The sequence below is a fragment of the Limtongia smithiae genome (assembly GCF_038497785.1).
Source record: "Limtongia smithiae strain NRRL Y-17922 unplaced genomic scaffold V1518scaffold_21, whole genome shotgun sequence".
Lineage (NCBI taxonomy): Eukaryota > Fungi > Ascomycota > Lipomycetes > Lipomycetales > Lipomycetaceae > Limtongia > Limtongia smithiae.
Window position 1 is genome coordinate 47,980 of NW_027117642.1, and position 21,051 is coordinate 69,030.

The 21,051-nt window shown below is 55.0% G+C and overlaps 12 protein-coding genes across 12 annotated transcripts; 7 read left to right on the forward strand and 5 right to left on the reverse strand.

Annotated features, from left to right (window-relative positions):
- The first annotated feature begins 207 nt into the window (after window positions 1–207).
- On the forward strand, window positions 208–1,854 carry V1518DRAFT_184751 (uncharacterized protein). The gene is made up of 4 exons (XM_066900852.1): window positions 208–642; window positions 704–834; window positions 896–1,325; window positions 1,385–1,854. Exons 1-4 carry the CDS (start codon window positions 403–405, stop codon window positions 1,748–1,750), a joined length of 1,167 nt encoding a protein of 388 aa, XP_066756841.1. The 5' UTR covers window positions 208–402; the 3' UTR covers window positions 1,751–1,854.
- Window positions 1,632–3,168, reverse strand: V1518DRAFT_388899 (uncharacterized protein). Its single transcript, XM_066901734.1, has 4 exons — window positions 3,078–3,168; window positions 2,527–3,023; window positions 1,937–2,473; window positions 1,632–1,869 (listed from the first exon to the last, which is right to left on the reverse strand). Exons 1-3 carry the CDS (start codon window positions 3,093–3,095, stop codon window positions 1,966–1,968), a joined length of 1,023 nt encoding a protein of 340 aa, XP_066756842.1. The 5' UTR covers window positions 3,096–3,168; the 3' UTR covers window positions 1,632–1,869; window positions 1,937–1,965.
- An 895-nt stretch (window positions 3,169–4,063) lies between these two features.
- On the forward strand, window positions 4,064–5,667 carry V1518DRAFT_185127 (uncharacterized protein). The gene is made up of 2 exons (XM_066900854.1): window positions 4,064–4,331; window positions 4,389–5,667. Exons 1-2 carry the CDS (start codon window positions 4,318–4,320, stop codon window positions 5,542–5,544), a joined length of 1,170 nt encoding a protein of 389 aa, XP_066756843.1. The 5' UTR covers window positions 4,064–4,317; the 3' UTR covers window positions 5,545–5,667.
- V1518DRAFT_423980 (uncharacterized protein) lies at window positions 5,562–6,211 on the reverse strand. Its single transcript, XM_066905816.1, has 2 exons — window positions 5,819–6,211; window positions 5,562–5,762 (listed from the first exon to the last, which is right to left on the reverse strand). The coding sequence occupies exons 1-2, from the start codon at window positions 6,153–6,155 to the stop codon at window positions 5,656–5,658; spliced, it is 444 nt and encodes a 147-aa protein (XP_066756844.1). The 5' UTR covers window positions 6,156–6,211; the 3' UTR covers window positions 5,562–5,655.
- Window positions 6,212–6,264: 53 nt separating this feature from the next.
- V1518DRAFT_423983 (thiamine diphosphate-binding protein) lies at window positions 6,265–7,685 on the reverse strand. The gene is made up of 3 exons (XM_066905817.1): window positions 7,447–7,685; window positions 6,431–7,388; window positions 6,265–6,380 (listed from the first exon to the last, which is right to left on the reverse strand). The coding sequence occupies exons 1-3, from the start codon at window positions 7,615–7,617 to the stop codon at window positions 6,349–6,351; spliced, it is 1,161 nt and encodes a 386-aa protein (XP_066756845.1). The 5' UTR covers window positions 7,618–7,685; the 3' UTR covers window positions 6,265–6,348.
- Window positions 7,686–7,937: 252 nt separating this feature from the next.
- On the forward strand, window positions 7,938–9,202 carry V1518DRAFT_423986 (p21-C-terminal region-binding protein-domain-containing protein). The gene is made up of 3 exons (XM_066905818.1): window positions 7,938–7,976; window positions 8,026–8,517; window positions 8,569–9,202. The coding sequence occupies exons 1-3, from the start codon at window positions 7,953–7,955 to the stop codon at window positions 8,932–8,934; spliced, it is 882 nt and encodes a 293-aa protein (XP_066756846.1). The 5' UTR covers window positions 7,938–7,952; the 3' UTR covers window positions 8,935–9,202.
- On the reverse strand, window positions 8,958–10,715 carry V1518DRAFT_423989 (uncharacterized protein). The gene is made up of 3 exons (XM_066905819.1): window positions 9,718–10,715; window positions 9,544–9,667; window positions 8,958–9,493 (listed from the first exon to the last, which is right to left on the reverse strand). The coding sequence occupies exons 1-3, from the start codon at window positions 10,453–10,455 to the stop codon at window positions 9,054–9,056; spliced, it is 1,302 nt and encodes a 433-aa protein (XP_066756847.1). The 5' UTR covers window positions 10,456–10,715; the 3' UTR covers window positions 8,958–9,053.
- Window positions 10,716–10,849: 134 nt separating this feature from the next.
- V1518DRAFT_423992 (uncharacterized protein) lies at window positions 10,850–12,745 on the forward strand. Its single transcript, XM_066905820.1, has 3 exons — window positions 10,850–10,938; window positions 10,989–11,216; window positions 11,269–12,745. The coding sequence occupies exons 1-3, from the start codon at window positions 10,891–10,893 to the stop codon at window positions 12,595–12,597; spliced, it is 1,605 nt and encodes a 534-aa protein (XP_066756848.1). The 5' UTR covers window positions 10,850–10,890; the 3' UTR covers window positions 12,598–12,745.
- V1518DRAFT_424001 (uncharacterized protein) lies at window positions 12,743–14,187 on the forward strand. The gene is made up of 6 exons (XM_066905821.1): window positions 12,743–12,819; window positions 12,982–13,001; window positions 13,076–13,153; window positions 13,204–13,350; window positions 13,407–13,475; window positions 13,525–14,187. Exons 1-6 carry the CDS (start codon window positions 12,804–12,806, stop codon window positions 13,792–13,794), a joined length of 600 nt encoding a protein of 199 aa, XP_066756849.1. The 5' UTR covers window positions 12,743–12,803; the 3' UTR covers window positions 13,795–14,187.
- Window positions 14,188–14,278: 91 nt separating this feature from the next.
- V1518DRAFT_424005 (uncharacterized protein) lies at window positions 14,279–15,640 on the forward strand. Its single transcript, XM_066905822.1, has 2 exons — window positions 14,279–14,559; window positions 14,609–15,640. The coding sequence occupies exons 1-2, from the start codon at window positions 14,458–14,460 to the stop codon at window positions 15,554–15,556; spliced, it is 1,050 nt and encodes a 349-aa protein (XP_066756850.1). The 5' UTR covers window positions 14,279–14,457; the 3' UTR covers window positions 15,557–15,640.
- Window positions 15,641–15,706: 66 nt separating this feature from the next.
- On the forward strand, window positions 15,707–17,570 carry V1518DRAFT_424007 (uncharacterized protein). Its single transcript, XM_066905823.1, is given in 2 exon segments — window positions 15,707–17,046; window positions 17,059–17,570. 2 exon segments carry the CDS (start codon window positions 15,761–15,763, stop codon window positions 17,093–17,095), a joined length of 1,323 nt encoding a protein of 440 aa, XP_066756851.1. The 5' UTR covers window positions 15,707–15,760; the 3' UTR covers window positions 17,096–17,570.
- On the reverse strand, window positions 17,106–20,884 carry V1518DRAFT_424008 (uncharacterized protein). Its single transcript, XM_066905824.1, has 5 exons — window positions 20,371–20,884; window positions 20,143–20,300; window positions 19,032–20,095; window positions 18,901–18,969; window positions 17,106–18,850 (listed from the first exon to the last, which is right to left on the reverse strand). The coding sequence occupies exons 1-5, from the start codon at window positions 20,531–20,533 to the stop codon at window positions 17,368–17,370; spliced, it is 2,937 nt and encodes a 978-aa protein (XP_066756852.1). The 5' UTR covers window positions 20,534–20,884; the 3' UTR covers window positions 17,106–17,367.
- Window positions 20,885–21,051: the final 167 nt, after the last annotated feature.

Sequence of the window (21,051 nt, forward strand, 5' to 3'; positions counted from 1 at the left end):
CTCGCCTTCATAGAACCCGAACTCCTCGTTTTCCTCGTCCTCTGCACATCCACCCCCTTCGAACAATGTGCGCGCAGCGTCACTATTAAACCGCATCGCACACACAGTCATTGTACACCTGTCTGCCACGTGCGTCCTTGCGTGTTCTCTGCCTTGTCTTGGGTTATTGAGTCTTCGCCTTTGTCCGGCGGTATTCGACGATCATCTGTCCCCCGTACGTCCGCGACTATTCGTGCGCTTCATGCCAACGTGGAGTACACTTGTCACCGGATGATACGCGGTCTGTCATAATAGCTCCAATTGGCACTGAAACCACTGTCGAGTTGTCTCATCACGACGACGAACACTGCTGCCATCACGATTAGTGCGACTAGCGTCAGCCACCACACACCGCATAGCATAATGCCTCGAGGAGCGAAGAAATCCGCGACCGCATCACAACTGGCGATAGACACACCAGCGGAGTCGACAGAGGCGACGGAGGTGACTTCCGTCGTGACAAATGACGAGGAGACTCTGACTGAACAGCCTACACTTGTGATCGCTGCGGCCCCCCCGTCTGCACCAGTGCCATCGGTACAGGCGGAAGCACCAGCGGCGGTGATAAGGGAGCCTCGCGAGGCAGAGACTCATGGAATAGATGTATGTGCTGCTCTTCTTGGCGTTGTCCCGAGGAAGCGAGTGACTTGCTAAAAATCTGCAGGACTACACGTTACCAAAGGCGACAGTGGCACGGCTTGCGAAGTCGGTTGCGCCGAACTCACAGATCCAGAAGGATGCAATGACTGCTATTTCCAGGAGCGCGACTGTGTTTATCAATTATCTCACCGCAACGTATGTCCGTCCATACTCTCCAACTTCAAGAAAATGGCTAACCTGTTCGCTCGCCCATTAGAGCAAATGAACTTACACTACAAGCTGGCCGGAAGACAGTCACACATACGGATATATTCAAAGCTATTGAGGTTCTCGAACTCGACTTTTTCCTACCACGGTTAACAGCGGAAGTGGATAAATTCCTGGAGATCACGGCCAACAAACGTGCCGGTGCAGGAGGTGGTGCCGCCGCGGCGACGACAACGCCAACGATGGTAGCTGGTAACGGTGTTGCAGGACTGTCGTCTTCGTCCCCAGTAACGTCGAGTTCAGCAAAAGTTGCAAAGATGAAGGAGGAATTAATGACGACTGGGCCTGAGAGTGTGGCCGCGGTGGCTATCAACGGCGGCTGTGATACGCCTACGCCTGCGCCAACTTTGAAATCGGCGAAGGGACGAAAGAAAGCGAGAATAAGCCGCGACGGTATTGCCGCCACTAGTGGTAAAATGGTAAGCTTGAAAGCAGAACTGGTCTGTGAGACGATGTGTGTCCTAACAAATTTTACTAGATGGACGACGATGAAACCGAGGAACTCGATGAGGAGACTGAGGACGAGGTTGAAGATGACGATATCACAGATGAGGAGGCAGAGGAAGAAGAAGCTGAAGACGGCGGCGAAGACGAGGAAGGACAATCGCAGGATGCTGCTGGCGGCACTGGCGTTGATGTCAAAATGGATGTGCCTGATTTCGTCAAGATGGAGATGCCGGATGAGGAAGAAGACGGCGTAGAGGCTGAGGATGACGAGGCAGACATCTCAAATGGCAAGGCCGCTGGTCTCCGCCGCAGCAATCGAAGAAGGCAACAGACGTCGAAAGTGTTGACTAAAGATGTGAATGTCATGAGCGGTTCCGAAGGCGACGACAGTGATTGATTATGGTGTCCTATCACGTGTGTTTTATGTGATTTATGTATGTACAGCATTTTGTTTCTCTGTTGCGACCCTCATGAATTGTAGTATATTATTGATCTTGGACGGAGTTTTTCGTATGTCTGCATGCGCGTGTACAATGTAAACTAATCATCAAGATCAATTGCATGTTGGTAGAGTATATCTTACAGTTAAGTACAACAAGCGAAAATGGGCATTCAGTCATTATCGTCGTCATGCCACTCGCCCTCGTGTTCGGCTTCCGCGCCCGCGCTTTCAAGCCACTCGCCAAACTTGCGCAACCGCTCTTCCTCGTTTTTATCAGTATCGCCATCATCGTCGCCATCGCCCTTTTTGGATTTGCGATATTTTGCGATGCCATCATGTCGCGCGACGTCGAGTCTGCGTCCGCTGAAAAACCTGCCGTTCATACGGCGCACGCATTCAGCCGCATCTTCTTCATCCTTAAAACGAACGCTAATGACTCCGTCTGGCTCGAGGTCGTATAGCGTCACCGAAGTGACAGGCCCGATTTCCTCGCAGCCCTCACGAATATCTTGCTTGATGTCGAGTGCCGCGGCGACGTCCTCATCGAGCTCAGCGAGAGTGAAGACGTGTTTTAGGATAACAAGTTTGTTGTTTTTTTTGACCATGTGCTTTGGAAGGGATTTGCGTTGCTGTTCTTCGATTAGCTCGAGGTCGGAGTCGTCCCAGTCTGCGAGTTTGCTGTGTGTTGTTAGCAACGGAGTCGATCCGGATAGGAAATGCGGGATACTCACTTGTTCATCTTTTGCGCGCGCTTGATGATCTCGCGCTTGTCCTTTGCAGAACGCTGCTGTATAGGTTGCGGTTCTTTCTCAACTTTGTAGTTCATATCCGCCGGCTGCACATGTATCCGCTGATCATCACCGTCTTTACCAACACGGAAAATGGTATCGTCCATCATATCAACCGCGAGTTGCACGCTTTCAGCACGGAAGTACACGACAAGGGCATCGCCTTTCGGTGTTTCCGTCGTCCCCTCATCGGCGGGCACGGTGTAGATCTTGATACGCTTCGCGCCTGTGGAGATGTCTTCCGCAATAATCCCGTAGCGGGAGAAGACGGCGTCGAGTTCAGCTGTAGTAACGTCGGAAGGGAGATTGGTGATGTAGATTGCAGTGTTGCGTTTTGGTGGAGGAGCGGGTTGTGGTTGTGTGGTTGGCGATGAAGGGTGTGACTGTAATGGTGGTTGTGAGCGAGAGCGTTTTGGCGGGTATGAAGATGCGCCGCCCGGCTGTAGAAGTCAGTACTGGTGATTTTAGGGAAGGAGTGAAATATCAAAGCACACCTTCCGTTTGCCAGACATGTTTGTATAGAGACAAGGGCTGAGTCGCGGTATGTGGCCGAGCTGGTGAACTTGCGATGTGCGCCGGCGTTGCACTTGCACGACGTTTCCCCACAGTCACTACCACCACCACCACCTCCTTCACCGCCACAACTTCGCCCTCCTCGCCCTCCTCATCCGCATTACAATGGGCAACTGCTTCTCATCTCCGCCTCCATCCTCCCCTTCTTCACACGCCCCTGCTCAGCAGCGCAGGCTACAAGGCACCGGTCCCAATGGCCAAAGACTTGGCACCGCCCCAGCCGTCTCAACAAAACCCGCTTCGTCATCGAAAGCTCCTCCGCCTTCTGGGTTCCGCGGACAAGGAAAGGTGCTTGGCGGCGATTCCGCCGCGATCATGCCATCGTCGGCGGGGGCAGCGGATGCGGATGGGAAGGATGATCCGCGGATTGCGGCCGCGCGGGCAGCTGAGGTGCGTTGTTGTTTCTTGAATTGTGAATGGAGGTACGGATATAATGCTAACATTTGGGAATAGGCACGAACACAGAAGAAGGCGGCGTCGAGCGGGAAGCTTGGTACAAAGCTGGAACAAGAACAGCGTAAGAGTCGCGCAAAGCTGTTGCAGGAAAGCGCCACGGATAAGAATCAACCCGAGCGACTCGTCTACGACTAGCACGTCGGTCCCAGCTTATCGATAACAGATCAAGCAAAGTTGTGCCAGAAGGCACGTTACATGTACGCGCCATGGTAAGTTTAATCATCAGTCGGCGATGTGCTGATCTGGCGATGATATCTACATGAATGGAGGAGATGCGGTACAAAGGCGATGACCGGTGGATAGCTCGAGACGTATCAAAGCTATCAGCAAGCGTAATTTGTTTTTCACTAATTCTTGGAGTACGGGCTTCCTATTGTTTGTATGTTCTTCTTTCATTTCGTTTGCATCGCTTGTAATTGTAGCTCTAAAATGGTGAACAGAATGACGATTATAGACTGCAGACGTTTGTTTTCATTTGTAACTGCTCCGAATTGCGGTTTCGCTTTTGAGTCAACACGAGATTAGTTGATACTGGAGAGCACCAGCTGCAAATACGTCCAGCAGATTACATTACACGCGCTCTGTGGATAACGCTGCGCCACTATCAAGTAATTGCACCGCCACCACTGATTTCTAAGCCACAGCATCTCTTCGCCTCAACTTCTTCTCGTCGCCATCTGCTTCCTCGATAGACCGCACACAATAATGGCAGCACCAAAGTACGTATTCGCACCGACTATGACGCATATAGCAGGCCCGACTAACGCAGCATACAGAGCCGACATCAACAAAGCGACGTGGGAAGACACCGACATCTCATCTGTCTGCGAGCGCTGCCTTGGTCCCAATCCCTATGTGCTGATGACACGCGAGCGTCACGCCGACGAGTGCAAGATCTGCACGCGCCCGTTCACAGTGTTCCGGTGGCGTCCGGAAGGTCAGGGCGAGCGCATGAAGAAGACAATTATTTGCCTCACCTGTGCGCGTCAGAAGAACTGCTGCCAATCATGCATGCTCGACTTGTCCTTCGGCGTGCCACTTGCGATCCGCGACGCGGCGTTGAGGATGGTGCAGGACGCGGGGCTCGCGAGTCAAGTGTTACCGGGAAGTATGGCATTAACGACGAATGAACCGGTGAATGTGATTTCGAAGCAATTTGTCGCGCAGAATATTGAGGCGCGTATACGTGAGGATGGCGAGGATGCGCTTTTGTATGCGAATGGACAGGATAGGGCAGAGGAGATTGGAAAGGCTCTGTTGCAGCAACTTGCTGTCGCACAGCCGTATCACTCGCGGTCGAATGTGGAAAAGTTCGCTGACGGACGAGGCGACCGAAGCCAACCGCGGGGGAGCAGCAGCAGCACTGCGATATCCTCATCTTCATCAAATCGGGGCATTGCAAAACTTGTCTCGAAGCTCTCGTCCACCAGCTCCCTCGGACAACCCCTCACCGTCCCAAAAGACACGAAAATCATGTCCCTTTTCCTCACAGGTGTGGAGGACGATCTCCCCGAGCATGCGTTGCGGACATTCTTTGCCGCCTACGGCACGCTGAAATCGGTGGTCTGCTCGCACCGCTCGCATTGTGCATTTATCAACTACACAACCCGGGAGGCGGCGGAAGCTGCAGCCGCCGCGACCGGCACGACTGTGTTGATCGCGGGATGTCCATTGCGTGTGACATGGGGCCGCCCGCGGGCAATTGGTGACGAAGACCACTCTCTACAGAACACGAAACTCGCGCGTGCGAATAAGCGGAAGATTGTGAACGAAGCGCGCGCAGCGCTGCGGACACAGGAGAAGGACGGCGACGTGGACCCGTCGGCGAAGAAAGCAAAAGCCAGTAGCTCCTCCGTGACTGCTGTGCCGAAGCTGCCGCCGGGACAGGCAAGTGTCACATACGCCAGCCAGCGTCCTGACTTTGAGGCGTAATTTTTTTGTAAATATACTGGGAATTGGTTGCGTTTCTGGGCTTTTATGGGAATTTAACTATGCGATAATACAAATCAATCAATAGCTTATATACAAAAACGTAGGTTGTGGTTACTGCTGGTTCCAGTTGATACTCCGCGATCGACCACCAAGATTGGTCTTACCGCCCTTGACGCTCTTATTATCACCTAGTTCGGAGTACTTGTGTAGCCGTATTTCTGCGTGCATCATTAGCCACTTCATTCTCAAACACTCCAACCAACGAAAAGCGCACGGTAAGTTCCCTCATCTTGCACGCCGTCCTCCTCCCCTCCAAGCGTGGCGGTAGTACTCGGCGCACTCGTCGCCCTTTCCCCATCGGGGGTCATCACGCCTTGCGCAATGTTACTTCGCAAAATCAATGCGACCCCGGCGGCATGTTCCAGTCTCTTGTTGAGTTCCTCCGCGGCCGCGGTAGTGCCGTCGTCTACGAACTCACGAGCGCCGAGGTCGTAGTTTCGGCGTATCTCGCCACGCGCGGCCAGGAGCATGCGGGTGTCGGCGCCAAACGCAATACGTGTTGCGCGTAGCAGAGAGCGGTATGAGTTCAGCACTTGTCGTTGCCGGGACATTGTGGCGCGGAGGTAGAGATTGGGCAGTTATGGAGTATGAAAAGGCAATAGCGTCCTGGGACATTGTGCGGCTCAGAGGGTGCGCACTAACCGCTACAAAAATCGTGAACGGCAATAGTCTAAGAAGTAGTAAATTTTAACTATCTAAGGCAGTCCTGTCTACGGCCTGGCGGACAGGATAGCGTTTAAGGAATTAAAAAGGCAAGTAGAGGGTCTTCTTGGCGGCTGTAGGTTGTTAGCGGAGGAGGAGACATACAAGTGCGCAGAGAACATACCCTTGACGATAATCTCCGGAACGGGGAAAGCAAAAGTCTCGAGCGAGGCGGCGTATGGAGTGGGAACCTCGGCACCGGTAACACGCTCTACGGGCGCGTCGAGATAGTCGAAGGCCTCTGTCTCCATGATCTGTGCGCAGATTTCAGAGCCAAAGCCAAACGCAGGGAAGCCAGAGTCGACTGAGACAAGTCTATTTGTCTTCTTAACCGACTTGATGATGGCAGGGACATCCATGGGTTTAATTGAGCGAAGGTTGATGACCTCTGCAGAGATATTCTCCTGCGCAAGGGTCTCGGCGGCCTTGAGACAAAACTCGACGTTGCGGGAGTGGGAAACTAAGGTGACGTCGGTGCCAGCACGCTCGATCTTAGCCTTGCCAATGGGGAGCACAAAGTCCGGGGACTGCGCCTCCTCGGAGAGTTCAAAGGTCTCGCCATAGAGGATCTCGTTCTCGAGGAAGACAGTGACGTTGGGGTCGCGGATGGCGGCCTTGAGCAGGCCCTTTGCGTCCTCGGCGCTGTAGGGCGAGATCACCTTGAGGCCGGGGATGGCACCGTACCAGGCAGAATAGTCCTGGGAGTGCTGTGCGCCGACGCCGGCGGCAGCACCGTTGGGTCCGCGGAAGGTGACGTTGCAGGTTTGCGTGCCGCCGGACATGTAGAAGGTCTTTGCGCCGGAGTTGATAATCTGGTCGATGGCCTGCATCGCGAAATTGAACGTCATGAACTCGCAGATCGGCTTGAGACCAGCGAGCGCCGCGCCGACGCACAGTCCCGTAAAGCCGGCCTCCGTGATAGGCGTGTCCACGACACGCTTGTCGCCAAACTTGTCAAGCAGCCCGCGCGACACCTTGTAAGCGCCGTTGTACTGCGCGACCTCCTCGCCCATCAGGAAGACATGCTCGTCGCGCTCCATCTCTTCTGCCATCGCCTGGTTAAGGGCGTCACGCACGGTGATCTAAGACCGTCAGCATCTTTGTTCGTTCCCCGTTTAGCCATACACGCTTGGAGCGCACCTTCACGGGCCCGCCGGAAGAAGACGCGGTGCGAATACCGAGGTCGACCATGCGCATGGCAGCGCCCTGACCGGCGAGTGCGAGTGGGCTCTTACGGAGCAGCAGGCGCGAGACATTGTGTGGGTGGGCGGACGCGGCCGCGAGGCGCTTTGCGGAGGCGAGCGAAGCCATGGGGGGTGGAGAGGGGGGTTAGAGAGTGGGTGGTGAAGGGTGGTGAAGAGGGGATCAGAAGTTGTGAGGCGGAAGAGGAGTGGAAGAGAACAGCCCGACGAACCGCCCCCCCACCACTTGCACTGCCACATCCTGGAGCCTATCACAGCGCGCTCACGTGAATACACCGCCACAGTTCCCCGCCGGATAGTGGCATTCCCCGCAGTACAGACCCCGTCCATCCCTCCGCTGATAGTCACCTGATTCTCATGTGAGTATCACGTGCTTCTGATTGTCTAACGGACGCTGCCATTAGAAATACTCTGAACATTCTCATTGCAGCACAACACATCACCATGGCTAAACGCAAGGGCGACCGGGTAGGTTCTCTTACTGTTATGCTATGACGTCTTACTGACAAGGCGCCAGGCTGCCGATGCCAGCGCTGACGGCGACTCCTCCGGCGAGGAATCTGTCGACATCGTCAATGTTGACTTTGACTACTACGACCTCCGGCCAGACATCGACTTCCACGCTCTGCGCAACCTGCTCCGCCAGACCTTCGACGCCGACAACACTTTTTTTGACCTCTCAGCCCTCTCAGACCTTCTCCTATCGCAAAGCACCGCTCCAGGATCAACAATCAAAACCGACGGCCCCGAAAGTGACCCGTTCGCGTTCTTGACTGTGCTCGACGCGCACGCGGCGGAGGGAAGTCCGCTGGGGCAGGTAGTGGATTATATGTTGAGGAAGACTGCGTCGAAGACAGACTTTAACGCGCGGTTACGCGAGTTGCTTGCGCCAGCGTCGAAGAGCTCTATTGCGGTGCTGTTCAGCGAGCGGCTGATCAATATGCCGACTGAAGTGATTCCACCAATGTACAATATGCTGCGCGACGAGATGGCCAATGCTGGCGGCCCGGTTAGTCTCCGTCTAGCAGTCGGCACCCAGGGTACTTACTAACACGTCCAGGCCGAAAACTTCCTCTTGATCTCGAAGTCATTCACGGAGACAGCATCAACCGTGGACAGCGACTCTGACTCTGACTCCAAGCACGCGCGGAAAAAGCAAAAGAAAAAGATGAAATCCAAGAAATCTTCACAAAACGACGAAATCTTCTACTTCCACGCGGAAGACGAGATCCTCACACGCCACGCCGACTTCTCCACAACATACAAGTTCACCAACGAGGCGCAGAACGCAGACTCCCGCCGCACGTTCCAAGACTACGGTATTATGCCTCAAGGACTTGTCATGTTGCTCACCAAGGCAGGGTTGAGCGCGGCTACCGACGAGATGCTCGCCGCGTTCGCCCTCCCGCCGCAGGACGGTAGTTAGTCGTAGCCAAACATAGCAAAAGCTACACTAAAAGAATGTTCATGTCGAGGTGCTATATACAGATAGTCGCGTCATCTATGCCCAGATCCCGTTACATGCTCCCGGCCCCCATAATGCTCTTAGTCGTTCGTCGTGACTCGCTCCCACTCCAAAAACGAAGACACCCACGCCTCACGCATGGACGCAGACATGTCCTGCGCGAACGCCTCGTCGACCTCCGAATCCGAGTCCGACTCGTACTCTACTGCCCCCGTCATGTTACCGCCGCTGTTGATGTTGTTGTTGTGGCCGTTACCAACTGCAAGCTGTAGCAGCATGTTTGCGCGCACGTCGGCGTCGTCGGCGTCGGTTGAATACACGTCGGTGAACGCTTCGTTCGAGTCGTGCAGGGTCAGCACCGTCATCGACTGCCCACTGAAATTTGTCTGCGTCTCACTCTCGTCGCGGCGACTGTCTGTGTCCTCAACGCCACCATTAGGGCTCCCGTGAACACCTGCGCCTTCATCCTCAACTTCGTCGTCTTCCTGAAGCAGCTCTATCCGATAGTCGAGAACTTGTACTGTGGAAACCGTTAATCACGTGCCAGGCACATACTAAACACAAACGCACTTTTGTCCTCGATGTCGAGTTCTTGCTCATCGAACTTGGCGAGACGCTCGAGATGTCGGTTCTTGACGGCAACTAGTTGCTCGATGCGTGCGTCGACCTCGCGGACACCCTGCTGCACGACAGCCTGCAGATCATTAGTTCGTGTAGTGGAAAGTCAGCACCATAGCAACGAACCTTTCGAATGGCGATACGTTGCAGTTTGCGCAGCATGTCCTTGCGATCTGCTTGCAGTCGTGGAATGCCTGTAAGCGGCTCCGTTACGGGTTGTAGTTGCTGTTCGGGTACTTTTGATTTTTTTGATTTCTTGACCAATTGCTTCTTGGTGTTATCGGCTGCCACCTCCTGTGCGGCCGAGTTTTCAGGTAGCGTCGCTCGGAAGCCTTGTAACAACGAAAATGACAGACTACTCTCAGGTAGATCCTGCAGCATCTCTTTCGATAGCAGCAGCGCAGGTGCATCGCCAAACCCAACCGCGTTACTGCTATTCGCCGCCGCAGCGGCACGACGCGAGGACGCAAGCGACGTGGCGTTGCGGAAGGAAAACATGCGCCGTTGTGCGTCCTGCTTGCGCAGCGCTGGCGCCATGTCGTTCATCATGGTGCGGTAGTGCGAGCCCGTGCCGAACTCGCCGTACGGGTTGCTGCCGCCGCCGGCAAGGATGCTGGAGGTGGCGGCGACGGTCTTGGAGATGCGGGAGATGTTGGAATTTGTGGCGGCAATGGCGGAGGAGAAGAGCGAGTCGGACGGTGACGACGCAGCGGTGCTGCTGCTATGGCCGCGGCGGTGATGGTTGGCGGTAACCGGCTGGGCCGAGGCGCCGGAGGGCGACGAGGTCACGGTCGCGGCGGTGCCGGCGGCAGTAACGATCGCGGCGTCTGTTGCCGCAGGAGCAACTGCGGACGCCGATGGCATGGCGGTGGGGGTATATGTGTGCGTGGTGAAGACGGCGACGAGACAGATCGCGGACGACGCGGTGGTCGTTCGGGGCGTGCTCGGGCAGCGACCGGAGATGGTTGCGATCGACGCGGAGGCGCACGCGGCGACAGCGCAGACACACTGGTGCAGCACTATACGCGGCACGCGCGCGCGAAGAAATAGAGAATAAGGGGGCGCCGGGAGAGTTGCTAGCGGGGGCCTTGAATATGAAGAAGCGCGTGGGATGAATTATGGAGGGGCGCGTGTTGTTGATTTTGTATGGGGAAGCTGAGATTCATTGGCCGCGCGCAGCCCTAACCCGTGGTACAGACCCCGTATCAGCTACTAGAGCCCTAACCCGCAGCTGCACATTTTTTTTATTGCGCTCCTGGTTGCTCATCGCCAGCTTCTTCGCTTCCGTCACCACCCTCAATGTCTGCTCCTACCGATGGCGCAGCTGCGCCAGCCGAAGTCGTCGAGGTACGTTTCATGTCGTTCAAGGTTTTCTCATACAGCTTCTAATTATACAGGTCTCTTCTGTCTTCGACACCATCCTCGTTCTCGACTTTGGCTCCCAGTACAGCCACCTCATCGCGCGCCGTCTCCGCGAGCTACATGTCTACGCTGAGATGCTGCCGTGCACCCAGAAGATTGCCGAGCTCACTTGGAAGCCCAAGGGTGTCATATTTTCTGGCAGTCCGTACTCCGTCTACGCCGCCGACGCGCCACATGTCGACCCCGCCGTGTTCGACCTAGGAGTGCGTTCTGTGAGTCATTCACTATTTGAGATATAGGCTCACGTCGCGACAGGTTCCGATTCTTGGAATTTGCTACGGTCTGCAGGAGATTGCGTGGGTCAGTGGCGGCAATGTCAGCGGGAGCGAGAAGCGCGAATACGGCTACGCTGAGCTGCAGGTTGCGGACAAGCACTTCTTGTTCGACGACATCGACGACTTCCAAGTGTGGATGAGTCACGGCGACAAGCTGTCGAGCCTGCCTGCTGGTTATAAGATCATAGCGACGACCTCGAACGCGCCGTTCGCGGCCATCACCCACGAGAGCAAGCCGATCTGGGGTATCCAGTTCCACCCCGAGGTGACACACACGAAGCAGGGTACCAAGTTGTTCTACAACTTTGCTATCACCGCGTGCAAGTGCCGTCAGAACTGGACGATGGAGAACTTTATTGACACCGAGATCGAGCGTATCCGCAACAAGGTCGGCCCTACTGGCCAGGTCATCGGCGCCGTTTCCGGTGGTGTGGATTCGACTGTCGCTGCTAAGCTGCTCAACACAGCCATTGGCGACCGGTTCCACGCAATCTTTGTCGACAACGGTGTCATGCGCCTGAACGAGGCGAAGCAGGTGTATGACACACTGACGACTCATCTCGGTATCAACCTCAAGGTCATCGATGCGTCTGACTTGTTCCTCGGTAAACTTCAGGGTGTCACCGACCCTGAGAAGAAGCGCAAGATCATTGGCAACACCTTCATCGAGGTGTTTGAAGATGAGGCCGCCAAGATCGACGCCGAGGTCGGCGGAAACATCGAGTACCTGCTCCAGGGCACACTGTATCCTGACGTCATTGAGAGCATCAGCTTCAAGGGCCCCTCGCAGACCATCAAGACCCATCACAACGTCGGCGGTTTACTCGAAAATATGAAGCTTAAACTTATCGAGCCCCTACGCGAGCTGTTCAAGGATGAGGTTCGCGCCCTCGGCACCCTTCTCGGCATTCCACACGACCTCGTTTGGCGCCATCCTTTCCCCGGCCCCGGCATCGCCATCCGCATTCTTGGCGAGGTCACTCCGACGCAGGTCGAGATCGCACGCAAAGCCGACTACATTTTTATTGAGGAGATTCGCAAAGCGGGCTTGTACGACTCGATCTCCCAAGCCTTTGCGTGTCTGCTCCCCGTCAAGTCCGTCGGCGTCATGGGCGACATGCGCACTTACGAGCAGGTCATTGCTCTGCGTGCTATTGAGACCGTGGATTTCATGACCGCGGATTGGTACGTCTTCGACGCACGCTTCCTCAAGACTGTGTCCAGCCGGATTGTCAACGAGGTTGCTGGCGTCGCCCGCGTCGTCTACGACGTCACCTCCAAGCCCCCGGCTACGGTCGAGTGGGAGTAGAGTAGGGTTTGCTTATGTATATTTGTTTGAGTCTGTAGTTCCTGGATATATAAAACGTGGGCACTGTTGAGTAGATTAATAAAAGGTGGTGGGTTAAAAAGAAGAAGAGAAGCAGCGCCGCAGACGCCTAGATTAACGCTAATCACCGCCACCTGAATCGCAGCCATCATCGCCACTCCCATCCTCCACCGCCACCACACTACGCAATGTCAGGACTAGAGAGTGAGTGTTTTTCTACTTCATTCTGTGTATCGTTGACTGCGGCATTGCACGGCGGTGTGCGTGCAGCACAGCATGGAGTGTACGGCACCGTACCCGCTGTTCGCATGCGTCACTCTGCCCATCGCGACTGTACCCGGTGCTAATCGTTGTCGTGCTTCTCAGAGTCACTGTTCAATCTAAAGGTACTTGCTAGCGGTGACGTCTCGACTCTAAGCGACTTCGTCGTGACCGCCGTCGCTGACACCGTTATCTCCAGTTCACCGCCAAGTCGCTGAACAAGCAGGCTGCCCGTGCCGCGAAGGAAGAGCAGCGGGAGAGGGAGAAGATCCGAAGAGTGTGTTTCGTCCCTCATTCCCTCGTCATCGCCCATCTAACACTCGACAGGCCATCCTGCAGGGCAACCAGGACATCGCGAAGCTGTACGCGCAGAACGCGATCCGCAAGCAGAGCGAGCGACTGAACCTGCTGCGTCTTGCGTCCCGCATCGATGCGGTCGCGAGTCGCGTGCAGACTGCTGTGACCATGCGGAATGTATGTTTTGAGGTGATTGTGTGGGAAGTGGGATATGTGCTGACTACGTGTCGAAGGTTACCGGCAATATGGCGGCCGTGGTGCGAAGCATGGATTCGGCCATGGAGAACATGAATCTTGAGAAGGCGAGATCGCACTACGAGTTTGAGTTGTGCTCATTTCTAACAAATGCAGATGTCGCTTGTGATGGAGAGATTCGAGCAGCAGTTCGAAGACCTCGACGTTACGACCTCGTACTACGAAGAAGCGGGCCAAGTCTCCAACGCCGTGAACGCGCCGCAGGAGAACGTCGACTTGCTGCTGCAGCAGGTTGCCGATGCCGCGGGGCTCGAGATGCAGCAGAACCTGAACTCTCAGCAGGCGGTCCAGGGCAAGGTCGGGCCCTCCGCGACAGAGGTCGAGGAGGACTCGCTCGGCGAGCGGTTGCGTGCTCTACGGTCATAGGTGCAGGACCGAGGGCCGTGGATGGGGATTCCTGGATTTGGGATGTTGGAGTGTGCCGGGGTAATTGAATATATAGGATAGTCACTTCATGACTGGTGATAGTTCTAGCCTTTCTGCATAAGAGGCGGACTACCTGGAGTTTCTTCGCCACCTACGTGCGTTGTTGACCCCAGAATTCTCTTTTTATCAATTCCTATTGCCTGTAAGATGTCTTCCATGGGATACCCCCATATTGTCATCACCAAACGGACTTCCACAGTGCAGTGTACTCGACTGTTCCAGCAGATGTGTAAGAAAATCCTTGTCTGAAATAATACGACCGAGATCATCCATCTGAGACTAATTAGGATATGCTGTAGTTCTATATGTGTGCAATTTAGCATTTGCGTCGAATATGTAGGTAGCGTCCGGGGCTCGGAGGAGAGTTGGTCCGCATTCGGCCGCTCACCGCCGCGGACGTCTCACCAACTGCTAGCGTTCAGGGGCACTCCGGCAGATGGCGTTCTTCCGTGCCGTCGCAAACCCTCCGCAAACCATCCGCAAGCCGCTGCAAACCCTCCGCAAACCGCTGAAAAACCGCATGATATGGACGATTTTGGGCAGACATTGTCTCATTAAGATGCCTGCAGCACGAGAATATAAGATGGCAAGCGCTGCCGGTGGATGGGTGCTCGCAACTTCCTCCTCCTCCTCAACGGCTACACTACTTGTACCACAATGACTACTCCTGCAGCAAACTACATCCGCAAAGTTGCAATTGTCGGGGTACGTCTTCCATCTCTTCTACATCAGCATCCACAACTAACGCACGCAGGCCACCGGCAACGCGGGCAGCTACATGACCAAGGCACTCCTCGCCACCGGCAAGCTCGCGGTGACCGCGATCACGCGCACCGAAAGCACCGCAATTATGCCGGCCGGTGTGCAGGTCGCAAAGGTTGACTACTCCGACCCCGCGTCGCTGGTTGCTGCGCTGCAGGGCCAGGATGCGCTCGTGATCACAATGAGCGGTAGGGCGCCACCCGATAGCGATGCTAAGTTAATCACTGCCGCAGCCGACGCGGGGGTGAAGTGGGTACTCCCGAACGAGTTCGCGCCCGACATGGCTGATGAAGTGTTGGGCAATGAGATGCACATCGGCGCTCCGAAGCGTCAGCATCGCGAGTTGATTGAGAAGCTCGGGAAGAGTTCGTATGTTGCGGTCTCGTGCGGATTCTGGTACGAGTGGAGTCTTGCGCTCACCGTGGCGTACGGCTTTGATTTCGGGAAGCGCACGGTGACTATGTTTGATGATGGTGAGACCAAAATTTGCACGACCACATGGCCGCAGCTCGGTCTTGCCGTCGCGAAGTTGCTCAGTCTCAAGATCGAACCCGACGGTCCCGATGACAAGGAGCCCTGCTTGGAGATGTTCCGAGACAAATTCATGTACATGACCTCCTTCGTCATCAGCCAGCGCGACATGTTCGAATCTGTACTGCGTGTTACGGGGACATCCGAGGCGGATTGGACAATCACCTATGTGCCGTCCCTGGAGCGGTACAACAACAGCGTAGCCGTGATGGCTACAGATCGCACGGCGTTTGTGCGACAGATGTGCACGCGTCTTTTTTTTCAGGACGACAGGGGAAATACGGAAAAGACGCGCGGATTGAGTAATAAGTTGCTTGGCTTGCCGAGAGATGAGGATTTGGACAAGTTTACGAAGCTCGCGATTGAGAGGCAGCAGATGCTGGAGAAGATTGGGATGAATATGGTGTAGGTTTGACACGAGATACATGTGCAGTATCTAGCTACTTAAAAATCTCTGTGAGCAGTACATAGCAATTAAAAACTGATTTTCAAATTTCGTATGCTTGGAGGTTTTTGTCACTCCGATCTGGTGATGGCGATCGCATTCATCCACTTTCTCCCAAACCACGTCTTCACCATCCCCCTTCTCTCCGCCACAATCACACCGTATGCGATGGCGTCAACTGATCCGCCTCCGCTCACTCTTCAAAGTGTCCTTGCGACGCTATCAACCACAATGGACTCTGTTAACCGCACTACCGCCTCATCGCCAACAGAAGTGCTCGCATTGCTCGCGCACGCCGCGATGCTGACCGCGGGGTTCGACTACATCGGCTCCGACGAGGAGGACACGGACCGGACAGCAGGATCGGACGCTGATGTAGCGGTGCCAGCACCCGCATCACGCACGCACTTTGCATTTCGGTATACAAACGCGCGATCTCCGCTCGCGCCGTTCGTGCTTTCCCTCACACGTCTTGGTCGCAACAAATTGATCGTCTCCGCACTCGCCGAAGGCAGGCCTTTCGCTGATTCCTCATGCTCATCATCCACACCATCTGCGGTAGCGGACGAGGCTACTTGTGGCTTTGAGATAACGATCTCGGATGTGCTATCCCCAGACAGTGTCTCCTTCCCTATGACGCTCACTATAGCGTCGTCCGGGGCACAGCAATTACCTGACGGCGTTTCTCCTGACGCATTGCGCGCGTTTATTAGTGCAGTCGAGACGGACGTTATTGCCAAACTTGTGCCGCCAAACGCAAAGTCTTCGAATTCTACAACACGGAACGGGGAGCCAGCGAGTACAACTGCTACACCGGCAACAGCCACGACAACGACCGAGCAAGATTCGCACAACAACCTCCCACCACCACCGTACAGCATCGAGCCCACGCGCGGTCGCGCACCGCCACCTGCACCCTCGATCCCCCGCGTGCCGGCATACCCCGAGGCACCCCTTCCCCGCGCCCCCATCGTCGGCGGCGGCGCCCCACTATCAGGTCCGCCGGGCTTTGAAGATGAATACGAAATCCTGCGCCCTGCTCGCGGCGGCATGGGCGTGGAAGGAACCGCCCCTATGCGGTCACCGTTCTCTATTGGAGAAGACGATTTATATCCACCAGGTCTCGGACCGCATCCTGCAATGACGCCGGGCATCACGTCCCCGTTTGTTGGGGGCGGTGGACATTCAGGCATGTATCCATCCGCGGACCATCCGCTCTTTGCTGGACGCCGCGGCCGTGGCCTTGCGCAGCCCGGTAATATGGGCGGCGTGGGAGGAATACGACCACCAGGCGCGCGGTACGATGACCCGTTTGACCCGAACAACGGCGATCCCAACGGTGATCCGCTCGGGGTCTTGGATCCATTGCAGCAGCAGCAGCAGCCGCGCAGCGGTATGGGTGGTGGGTTTCCGCCTCGTAGCGGGTTCGGCGGTAGTGGCGGTGGGTTTGGCGGTGGGTTTGGCGGTGGGTTTGGCGGGTTTGGAGGTGGTGGGTATATCTGAAGTACCATCTATGACGACTAATCTCTTTCACTCATTTCATGTTTCGCGATGACGGTGGCTACTGTCAGGAGTCTTTTTGGAGAATCGGGGACAGTAATGACTATCAAAATTATTATGATCCAATTCGTTCATGAAATTTCACGCGTTTCGGCTGACATGCAAGTCCATCAAGAACATTCCAAACAGAAAGCAACTCACAAACTCCGGCATCATTTTTCTAGGTTCTATAACTATTTCCTTCCTGTAATTCATTTATATGTACCGGGTGTGCTTTACGCGACTACACCCGGCTTCGGTGTGTTCGCCACTGTTCTCGACGCACTTGTCGCGCCGCCGTCCTTCTCCAGATTCTCGACCAACAACATATTCATCTTTTCCAGCATCTCCTTCATCTTATAAACTTGCTCCTCAAGAGCGCGCATATGCACCGTTGTTTGATCAGCGTAAAGATTCAAAAATGCATCGTCGTCCCCTTCGTCCTCGTCGTCATCATGCATGCCGGCACCAGCTCCGGCTGCAGCGTCCGCGTTGTCGAAAAGGCTCGGGAAGCGGTGCTCGTCCGCACGTTCATCCTCTTCCTCGCGCTCGTCTTCGTATTCTTCCTCTTCCTCCTCTTCCGGGTCTTCGTCGGCCGAGGAGACGGAAGGGAATGTTGCTGGTTTGTATTTCATCGCGGTAAGACCGAATTGCTCGTCACCCTCACCGAGGTCCTCAGTACTCCCAGCCAATGCGCGAGCGCCAGCGACATGACGTGTCGTCGCGCCGGTCGAGCTGACCGTGCCATTCTCTGACGCGACATCGTCGTCCTCACGCCCATTGCCGGTGTTGTAAGCAGGCATGGTTGAACTCCGCCGTTGTCGTAAGTCACGTAGTATCGATATCGCGAGTCGAGATTTCCGTATGCGTTGCATATGCGCCGGATCCGAAGTAGCACCGGATACGCGAGCGGTTTGACTTCTTCCTAGCCCGGATTTGGTCGCGGGCGTCGATGACTGCAGTTGCATCTGCGACACAGCGTAGACTGGAGTTGGCGCGTACAACTGCGTCTGTTGTCCACCCGCCCCAGGTTCGTCGGGGCTGGTACCAGCAGATACTGCGAGCGGCGGTCGCTGTCTGCTACTGCTGATATTGAGCCCGCTCTGGCTGCGCCGGATATTCTGCGCGACGATGGTACCCTTCCGAATCTTGCGATGCGTCGCGACGCCACTCTGCGTTGACATCCCTGTTGCAGCCGCCGCCTCTGTGCTACCACCGCCATTGGACCGAGCCGATTTCCACTTGCTATTTTCGTTACTGTTATTCAACTCACTCGCGCTCTGGTTCGCAAACGAACTACCGTACCCCCCAGAGGCCGACAAGAGGGGGTCACCTGTTGACACCATTGTCTGGTTCGCAATGAACAAACCCTGCGCAATACTACCACCCGTGCCAAAGTCTTTTGTGAACCGGGTCTTCCACAAATGTGTCTTTGATTTGGGACCCTTGAGGTGCAACAACTTACCCCGCTTCTCTCCCGTGTTCTCGCTGAGAATATACTGCACGTGCTCGTACACCCATAGCAACGCGATAAGAGGTGCGTGGGTTACCTTTAAAATCCAGATACGCAGTGTGCGGTATTCGTTGTGTGTCAAAAAGAGGCGAAGTGGGCGGATGAGGATGCCGATGAGGTTGAGCGGGGGATAGAAATACGTGACGCGATCGGATGTCGTGATGGATTCCATAACGAGAGACGAAAACAGAAGAATGTACTCCTCACTGGGGCTAGTTAGCTATGTTTTCAACAACGAGTAAAGGTGGAAACATACTTCGCGTTGTTCATCATCTGGCCGAAACGTTGGGATAGAATAGAAATCACAACTGTGATCAGCAAAACACTGCAAAATCGTTAGCACCATATCATTTCCAAGTTACTCCAAATCCTCTAAATACAACCTACTTTGTAAGAATCACAAAGATGAGCATCAACGTAGGTCCAAAAATCGGCGAAATCAAAGACGCGGCATCCAGTCCATCGTACGGCGCGCCAAAGAACACACGGATCAGCAACCACGCCATTTGATTCACCGTGAACTGGTCACGTCCCAAAAAGGAAAATGTCGTTAGGAATCCGACGTACAGAATGACAATTAGTACCAAAAATTTCAAAAAGTCCTTCGTCATCTGCTTCAAGCACGGCAGCAGAGTACCGAAATATGGTGTGATCGACAGGAGCGAGAATACGCGGGGCACAAGTAACAAAGCCTCGAGCGCGAGAATGTCAAACGCCGCGTCTGCTGTCCGCATTTTGTATGACGGCATAACACTGACTAGTCTGCAAATGAAATACGCCAAAAAGACAAAGATGATTGTCAAGTCAAACGCGCTCCAGTAGTCGGAGACATAATATCGTATACTCCCCGATTCCCGAACCTGTCCGATCTCCTCATACACAAACCCAGCGAACCATAGATCAAGCGCAATTTCAAGACTTGAGATATACGCAGTTTGTCGCTGTGTCAACACCGCATAGTACAACGCCAATAGAACCGCGTAGTTCAACATCATAAAAAACATGCGATATTTCGGCACCCGCAGTCGCGAGTACCAATCATTTCCTGGTCGTCGGGGATTATAAAACGACGCCCGCTTGCGTGCCGCTATGGAGATGCTATCCCAGAATACAATCCGACCGTCCCAGATCGACGCAACAACGTCCTCAACCGCGCGCGACAACAAAAATTTCTTGGCATCGCCGAGGATTGCAAGCTCAAGCGCACTGAGGCCAATTGCCGAATCGGCGACATACGGCGTATTCTCGGAAGCATCTTGTCGCTCGAGATCGATCTCCGAGCCCACGGCTGCGGGGTTCAGTCCTCCAAGGACAGACACATTGGAACTGTCTTGATCCGATAGAAGAGGGACGCGCTCCATCGGCGTCGGCGCGACTGAAGACTGGCGCGACACAGTCGCCATGTTTGGCTTGCGGGGGATTTCGTAGGTGAGGTATTGGATGAGTTCATTCTGGCTTGTTAGGACCACCACGACACGAAATAACAATGAATATGTACCTCGGGCAAATGTGACGCATAACGAGTCGCAACGAGCTCAGCAGTGTATGCTCTGGCTTCGTGGATCGCCCTATCGTCTTCCTGCACCGCAAAGTCGAGCCGCGCCGCCAGCAACGCGGCCAGTATAGCCGGATGCCTGGTCTGCACGAGTGATCGCACTATAGCACAGTCGCAATTATTAGCCGGCTATCCCAAGATTTACGCCTCATGGCCATCCCCAATGCGTACCCAGCGGCCGAATCAAGTGCGTGGAAAACGGTGGTCCGCGGAGTTGCTCGTACGAGTATGGCGAGTCGACGGTGCGTACGATGTGAAGTTCGATTTGGTACAGCAGCGAGGAAAACGGCAGACTGTCGTCAAATGTGGGGAATGGCTGTGCTTTCCGATCCATGGTGGTGGTGGTGGTAGCGGTAACTACTGAGTAGGAAGCGCTTGCTTTGGTTGAGAGGGGCTCCAGTCGGCACGGAGATGCGGTTTGAGACAGGCAGTAGTGATGAGAGCGTGTGCGGGCTGCGCGAGCAGCGAGGTCGGTAGCGGGGACGCAATGCAGCAATCAGCGTAAAGACAGAGCGAGACTGGCCGTCGTAGAACGCCGCGATAGCGAAGAAGGCTGAGTAGGATAGTGAGAGTCGGACGGGGTAGAGGAAGAGAAGGTGTAAGGGAGGGGGATCTCGAGACTGCCGCCCTGTCCCAGGTAGTTCTGGACTAGATTGCACAGACGCAATTGCGTAGTAGGTCGTACTGGGCCACGTACTATGGAACCCAACACAGCCGCTGTTTACGCCCCACGATTAATTGATGCATCGCAGCTCATCTCCTCGACTCCGACGCGTCTCCGCACCACGCACGGTCCGCTACCGTCTCACCGTATGTCGATCTCCATTGCCCACGAACTCTGCATAAGCTAAC

What these genes read in the sequence shown, in the direction of transcription:
- V1518DRAFT_184751 (XM_066900852.1), top strand. Translation starts at nt 403, where the DNA reads ATGCCTCGAGGAGCGAAGAAATCCGCGACCGCATCACAACTGGCGATA. An exon ending in CAGAGACTCATGGAATAGAT is followed by an intron (nt 643 to 703) that starts GTATGTGCTGCT and finishes AAAAATCTGCAG; the next exon opens with GACTACACGTTACCAAAGGC. An exon ending in CCGCCACTAGTGGTAAAATG is followed by an intron (nt 1,326 to 1,384) that starts GTAAGCTTGAAA and finishes AAATTTTACTAG; the next exon opens with ATGGACGACGATGAAACCGA.
- V1518DRAFT_388899 (XM_066901734.1), bottom strand. An exon ending in CGCGCGCAAAAGATGAACAA is followed by an intron (nt 2,474 to 2,526) that starts GTGAGTATCCCG and finishes AACAACACACAG; the next exon opens with CAAACTCGCAGACTGGGACG.
- V1518DRAFT_423980 (XM_066905816.1), bottom strand. Translation starts at nt 6,155, where the DNA reads ATGTCCCGGCAACGACAAGTGCTGAACTCATACCGCTCTCTGCTACGC. An exon ending in GCAAGATGAGGGAACTTACC is followed by an intron (nt 5,763 to 5,818) that starts GTGCGCTTTTCG and finishes TGATGCACGCAG; the next exon opens with AAATACGGCTACACAAGTAC.
- V1518DRAFT_423983 (XM_066905817.1), bottom strand. Translation starts at nt 7,617, where the DNA reads ATGGCTTCGCTCGCCTCCGCAAAGCGCCTCGCGGCCGCGTCCGCCCAC. An exon ending in CTTCCGGCGGGCCCGTGAAG is followed by an intron (nt 7,389 to 7,446) that starts GTGCGCTCCAAG and finishes TGACGGTCTTAG; the next exon opens with ATCACCGTGCGTGACGCCCT. An exon ending in TCCGGAGATTATCGTCAAGG is followed by an intron (nt 6,381 to 6,430) that starts GTATGTTCTCTG and finishes AACAACCTACAG; the next exon opens with CCGCCAAGAAGACCCTCTAC.
- V1518DRAFT_423986 (XM_066905818.1), top strand. Translation starts at nt 7,953, where the DNA reads ATGGCTAAACGCAAGGGCGACCGG. An exon ending in CTAAACGCAAGGGCGACCGG is followed by an intron (nt 7,977 to 8,025) that starts GTAGGTTCTCTT and finishes ACAAGGCGCCAG; the next exon opens with GCTGCCGATGCCAGCGCTGA. An exon ending in TGGCCAATGCTGGCGGCCCG is followed by an intron (nt 8,518 to 8,568) that starts GTTAGTCTCCGT and finishes TAACACGTCCAG; the next exon opens with GCCGAAAACTTCCTCTTGAT.
- V1518DRAFT_423989 (XM_066905819.1), bottom strand. Translation starts at nt 10,455, where the DNA reads ATGCCATCGGCGTCCGCAGTTGCTCCTGCGGCAACAGACGCCGCGATC. An exon ending in AACGTATCGCCATTCGAAAG is followed by an intron (nt 9,668 to 9,717) that starts GTTCGTTGCTAT and finishes AATGATCTGCAG; the next exon opens with GCTGTCGTGCAGCAGGGTGT. An exon ending in ACTCGACATCGAGGACAAAA is followed by an intron (nt 9,494 to 9,543) that starts GTGCGTTTGTGT and finishes CGGTTTCCACAG; the next exon opens with TACAAGTTCTCGACTATCGG.
- V1518DRAFT_423992 (XM_066905820.1), top strand. Translation starts at nt 10,891, where the DNA reads ATGTCTGCTCCTACCGATGGCGCAGCTGCGCCAGCCGAAGTCGTCGAG. An exon ending in CGCCAGCCGAAGTCGTCGAG is followed by an intron (nt 10,939 to 10,988) that starts GTACGTTTCATG and finishes CTAATTATACAG; the next exon opens with GTCTCTTCTGTCTTCGACAC. An exon ending in CCGCCGTGTTCGACCTAGGA is followed by an intron (nt 11,217 to 11,268) that starts GTGCGTTCTGTG and finishes ACGTCGCGACAG; the next exon opens with GTTCCGATTCTTGGAATTTG.
- V1518DRAFT_424001 (XM_066905821.1), top strand. An exon ending in AGAGGGAGAAGATCCGAAGA is followed by an intron (nt 13,154 to 13,203) that starts GTGTGTTTCGTC and finishes AACACTCGACAG; the next exon opens with GCCATCCTGCAGGGCAACCA. An exon ending in CTGCTGTGACCATGCGGAAT is followed by an intron (nt 13,351 to 13,406) that starts GTATGTTTTGAG and finishes TACGTGTCGAAG; the next exon opens with GTTACCGGCAATATGGCGGC.
- V1518DRAFT_424005 (XM_066905822.1), top strand. Translation starts at nt 14,458, where the DNA reads ATGGGTGCTCGCAACTTCCTCCTCCTCCTCAACGGCTACACTACTTGT. An exon ending in GCAAAGTTGCAATTGTCGGG is followed by an intron (nt 14,560 to 14,608) that starts GTACGTCTTCCA and finishes TAACGCACGCAG; the next exon opens with GCCACCGGCAACGCGGGCAG.
- V1518DRAFT_424007 (XM_066905823.1), top strand. Translation starts at nt 15,761, where the DNA reads ATGGCGTCAACTGATCCGCCTCCGCTCACTCTTCAAAGTGTCCTTGCG.
- V1518DRAFT_424008 (XM_066905824.1), bottom strand. Translation starts at nt 20,533, where the DNA reads ATGGATCGGAAAGCACAGCCATTCCCCACATTTGACGACAGTCTGCCG. An exon ending in GCACTTGATTCGGCCGCTGG is followed by an intron (nt 20,301 to 20,370) that starts GTACGCATTGGG and finishes ACTGTGCTATAG; the next exon opens with TGCGATCACTCGTGCAGACC. An exon ending in CAGATGATGAACAACGCGAA is followed by an intron (nt 18,851 to 18,900) that starts GTATGTTTCCAC and finishes AACTAGCCCCAG; the next exon opens with TGAGGAGTACATTCTTCTGT.